Source organism: Chlorocebus sabaeus, unplaced genomic scaffold (genome assembly GCF_047675955.1).
Source record: "Chlorocebus sabaeus isolate Y175 unplaced genomic scaffold, mChlSab1.0.hap1 unalloc_scaffold_109, whole genome shotgun sequence".
NCBI classification, from domain to species: domain Eukaryota; kingdom Metazoa; phylum Chordata; class Mammalia; order Primates; family Cercopithecidae; genus Chlorocebus; species Chlorocebus sabaeus.
This window is the reverse complement of record NW_027326846.1, coordinates 218,262-223,564: the sequence shown is the minus strand read 5'-3', so window position 1 is coordinate 223,564 and position 5,303 is coordinate 218,262. Positions and strand designations below refer to the sequence as shown.

The 5,303-nt window shown below is 43.5% G+C and overlaps 1 protein-coding gene across 1 annotated transcript; it reads right to left on the bottom strand.

Annotated features, from left to right (window-relative positions):
- Nucleotides 1-229: 229 nt before the first annotated feature.
- Nucleotides 230-3,566, bottom strand: LOC140710950 (ubiquitin carboxyl-terminal hydrolase 17-like). Its single transcript, XM_073013933.1, has one exon. It carries the CDS (start codon nt 1,925-1,927, stop codon nt 242-244), a length of 1,686 nt encoding a protein of 561 aa, XP_072870034.1. The 5' UTR covers nt 1,928-3,566; the 3' UTR covers nt 230-241.
- Nucleotides 3,567-5,303: the final 1,737 nt, after the last annotated feature.

Genomic DNA, 5,303 nt, shown 5'->3' with positions numbered 1-5,303 from the left:
GATGTTTCCCATGTCTGGGCTCATCCTGAAACGCAGCCGTCACTATCCAGTTGTCCCTCTTGTGTAGATAGAAACCTGGGCTCCTCATTACTTTATGTCGGATTGACTGAGTATGTGATGGTGTGTGTGTGTGTGCGTGCGTGAACCCCCTCGTGGGTGTGTGTGTGTGTACGTGTATGTGTGTGTGTGTCAGTTTGTGTGCGCATGCACTCCTGCGTTTGGGTGGAGACTTTTCCTGAGATCACTGGCACACAAACAGAGCCCTCTTGCTGTGTTTGTTCCTCCCTTTGGATCTCCTGGTCCTCCCTTGCAGAGAAGTGAGTGTGTCAGTGTTCATGGACTCCTGAGGTGTCAGTTTCCTTGAAGAGAGGTTCAGCAGGGAGCTTTGCTGTTCAGGATGATGGTTGTTCATCCCACTCTTGTATTTTGATGGATGAATCACAAGCACGTTGGGAGGCAGGGTACATTCGACTTTTCTGACGTTGAAGTCAGGCTTGGTTTTGTTTTGCTCTTGGAGGAACTTCCAGTGGTCTAAGGTGCTTTCCTGAGTGGCTCTTTCCACTAAGTGCTCCTCCAAGTCGGGTACCTGGAGGCAGGGTTCTCTCTGGAGCTCTCCTTGCGTTGCTCGCCTGTCTTTGTGTTCAGCGCCAGGGGCTCCTGGTTCCCTGCCTATTGACACACTCTCACTGCATCTTTCCAGTTCACTCTTCTGGATGTAAAAGAGGACATAGGCCTGTTGACTCAGGACAGAAGCGATGCTACAGGCAGTGACCTTGGTGTCATCCATTTTATACCACTGGCCTCCTGGAGCTTTGACATAAGAGAGGTAATGTCCGTTGTGACAACTCCACCCAGCGTGGACCAGCACAGCATAGAGGACATAGACTAGAGGTCCTGTGTTCTGCTGAGACATGTATGGCTGCATGTCAAGGCACTCAGGGTATTGCACATTCTTGGCAAGTTTGTTGCCTGTGACATCGGAGAATCTCTTCAATACAAGGATGAGGACCTTGGCAGAAGTGTGTAGAGTGAACGTCTTGGAGGCAGGTGCCTTCTGGAGACAAAGACCACAATGATAGGCATTCTCTCCATTGAGTTCTTCGGGCTTCACCACCTGTTCCAAAGCTTGCTTCACACTCTGAGCTGCCTGGATATCCAGGGCGATGTCCAGGTAAGGGTCAAAGGTGTCCGAAACGCCCTGGCAGTGGAGACACTTGATTTGAGATCTCCAGCAGCCTCCAAATATCTGGTGGATGAGGGTGGTGTCTTCAGAGTCATGATCTACCTGCTTGTGCCCGGGAAAGCATGCCTTTTTCATCGCATCCACAATAAACATCAGAAACTCATGGGCATCTTCCTGCTTGCCTCGATGGAAGCCAGCAGCCAATGCCTGTGAGGGCTGGATGACGTGGCCAGGACAGTGTAGGGCCCGTGTAATGTGAGCTTCCATCGTACACAGCATGCAGCACTTGTGACGCTGACAAAGTTGAGAGTGCTCCTGCGACAGCATGTAGTTGGCAAGGGGTGGTGTGTATGTCAGGCACTGCAGGGAAGCATTCAAGTAGCAAGTATTTCCCATATTCTGGAGCCCAGCCCCCACCGCAGCAGGTCTCCTACTACTGAGAGGAAGCTTCTTTCTGGGGGCAGGCTGTCTTGCCACAGGAGCCAAATCATCACAGAGGTTGACTTGGGTCTCAGATGACAGTGGTGACTTCTCAGGTAGAGAAGTCCGCTGAATTTCAGCAAAAGCTGCATCTGGCTGAGAAGATATGAGTTTTGAAAAGCGGTTGAACTGCCACTCACCTCCCAAGTGGAGTGAATCGGCCTCCATGTCGCCAGGAGCAAGGATCACAAGCTTTTTCTGCTGGGACCACACGTTGCAGAAAGACGCTATCTCTTCCGAGAGAGTCTTCAAATGACGCGCCATCTGGCTGCATCAGCCCTTATATAACTCACCCCCGCCTACCGCGAACACCCCACCCACCCATCAGGTACGCGGTCCACCAATCCAATATCAGCACTCAGTTAAAGAATGAGTCATAGGGTGTGTCCCCTTGTATTCCCCAGGGAGTTCACTTAAAACTCCTGGGGAATGCGTTAGTTTACTTAAAACAGTGGTAGGGAATAATTCTGTCCTTACAAAACAATGTGTGTGTTTGTGTGTATGTGTTTGCTTGCGTGAACTTGTGGGCATGCGGAATCATGCCCTGTGTTTGAGCTGCGATGTGCTTCTAACTATGTGCTCTTGGCAGATACGATCATCCTTTCAGGCATTGAAGGACAGGAAGTCAGACCTGTACTTTCTGACTTGAGAATCATCAATGAAGTACAGTTAATAACACAGTGTATTTGTTTCCTTAATATCAAAGAAGAAATCCGTGCAGTCTAATAAGTATTCTAGCGATAACCTTTCCATGTTCAGCCTATTGATTCTGTGTTCGAGTGAGATGACTTACCAGTGGGGACCAAGACATGTCTTTGCAGGAAATGCTCTTGTGGAAGCTATATACCGAAATCATAAAGCATCAAGTGTCGGAAACATGCACTGAACTTAGACGAAATATTCAGTGTCCAAATTAGACTGTGAAAGACTTTCAGGAAATCATGCAATCACCGACATACCAATTGATGACATTCCCCGTATTTATGATTGCAAGTAAAGAGAAATACTCATGACATTCTATTTCCAGTGATTGAGGTCATATGACCGCAATTTAAGAAATCATGAAATCAGAAAACTTGACTAATCACAATTTAATCCAACTAAAACCTTTGGTTCATTTAAGAAAGGATGAATATAAAACAACATATCACACAGCATGGGAGATAATATTTTAATACGTATGTGATAACGGATCAACATTTGAGAGAGATGAAATAAATAGTTGTAAATTTGAGAATAGCATATAACCAGAATTAAACACTGTAAATGCCTGGGTGATGGGAGTGAGTCCCTGTCTCAGGAGGAAACATAGAGATTTAAAAGCAGGGCGTCTAAAAGAGATTTGCATACCATTGTTAAAACTGGCGGTTGTTTTAGTAAGAAAGGGAAAAATAAACCATTTGTCTTAGGGATTGTTGCATGTATTTTTCATCGTCTGAGATGTTGCTTCCAATTCCAGTTAAGCATTGTGTGGTGGACTTGCAGTGACCACATTTGGTGGAAAATGTCATGCTGATGAAGGTAGACTTGTTTCCCAAACTAAGAGGGACAGAATTTGGGTGTTTCTTTGGGACTTTTGGCTTACTAGGAATAAAGATCCTGGCTCTAGGGATTTTCTTAAAATTTTTCAGATAATGAGAAAGAGAATAGAATTTAGGCCAGGTGCCAAGGCCTCGAGGTGTACAGAAGCATCCCCGGTCTCAGGGCCCATGAAATCAGGATGATTTTAGGGAGGATGGTGGAATGAGGAGAGTGTGACCTTTGGTCTCCTTTCTTTCCCTTTTCTTTTCATGGGTCAAGTGTGCTCTATCAGAAGGCTTCCCCTTTCTGTTGGACAGAGTCCTGGAAGAAGAAATGAGCGCTGCTGAGAAAGATGCTCCACAAGGAGGAAGGAGTCACTATTTTCAGGAGCATGATCCGCAGAAGCATGAGAAATCCAGATGCCATGGCTTTACACAGGATGCTGGAGTTTCTTTCCTCTGGATCCGGGAACTTGGCATCAGTGTTCTGTAATGCCCATAACTGATTTTGAGGTGAGTCCACTTGATAACCTGTCTGCGTGTCATGCTCATTACACTGCAATTCACACACACGTCACACTGAAACCCTCTGAATGAGCATATTTATGTGCTTGAACAGTGTTGCATCCAATATTCTGTGATTCTACAGAGTCCTGAGTTCTGTCCTGGACATCTCTGCTCTTGGGTATGTCAACTTTGATCACTATACCTAATGATAAATGTGCCATTAAATCTAATCAGCAAATACACTAAAGGAAGGGGCCATTCTCCATAATTGTTTCACTCTGGTAGGTCAACTTTAATAACTGTACCTAAGAAGAAATGGATCTGTGATGATTCCACATCAAAGAACCTGTTGATTTTTTGTCATTTGAATGAATTATGTTAACATTTAAATAGAGTTTAAAACCCCTGATTTCCCATGAAATCTAATCAGCCATGAAATCTAATCAGCAGATACACAAAAGGAAGGGGCCATTCTCCAAAATCGTTTCCACTGAAACACCACCACCAATAAACAAGTCTCACTGCAGGAAAGGGATCCTGCTTCCAAGATCCAGTTTGCACAGTTGGACGATTGACCCAGAATCTCCCCTAATGCCATTTTTTTACACCCCAAGTGAGATTTATTTCTGGGTTTTCTAATTTTAGTTCAACTGAATACACACACTCCTGTGTTTCAATTTCTTTCAAACACCTTTTAATAATGAAGTATCTTGCTGCTTCACCGCTTATATAACTAATGCCCACCCACTGGTTCCACTACATTTACCCATCAATTACCCAATTTACCAATGAAATATCAGCAGTCAATTAAGTTTTGTGTCTTAGGTTGTATCCTTTTGCATTCCTCTGGGAATTTAATGGACACAACTTAAATTGTGATTATGGAACAGTTGAATCAGATTTACTAATCAGTGTTATGGGCAAATATGATAGGAGTGGAACTGGGTTAGGACAGTGGCTACACATTTGCCTTATTTCATGTAAAACAATGCCAGTTAACAATTGTGTACATATTAAACAGTTTGTGTCTGTGTGTGTATTTGTATCTTTGTGTCTGGATGTGACTGTGTGTGTGTGTGTGTTGAGAAGTACTTCCAAGCATGTGCATCTGGGAGATAAGATCATTCTTTCCACGATTGAACGACAAGAAGTTGGAACTACATTTTCTGATTTGAGAATGTGTAGCGATGTTATGTAATTAACACAGCATATTGTGTCTTAATTAACATGGAGAGATCAATGGAGTCAAATTGACATTCCAGAGATAACCTTACCATTTTTGACCAATTGATTCTATATCACGTTGTAATGATCTGGCTGTGAGGACAAGACAAGTCTTTGCATGAAATGGTCTTGTGGAAGCAATATATGCAAATAATAAAGAATCAAAAAGGACTATGCCTTCAATTTGCAGAAATATTCACTTAAGTTTGATGAAATTCTCAATGCCCAAAATAGACTACAGAACACTTTCAAGAAAACATGCTATAACCCAGAGATTAATTGATGACATCCACCGAAGTGATGAGTGCAAGAAAAGAGAAATATTCATGGAATTTTATATCCAAGCGTTTCTTGTATATGACAGCATATTTTGAAAAGTCAAAATCAGA

Bases quoted from the DNA above. Each gene is read 5' to 3' on its own strand.
- LOC140710950 (XM_073013933.1), bottom strand. From the start codon at position 1,927: ATGGCGCGTCATTTGAAGACTCTCTCGGAAGAGATAGCGTCTTTCTGC.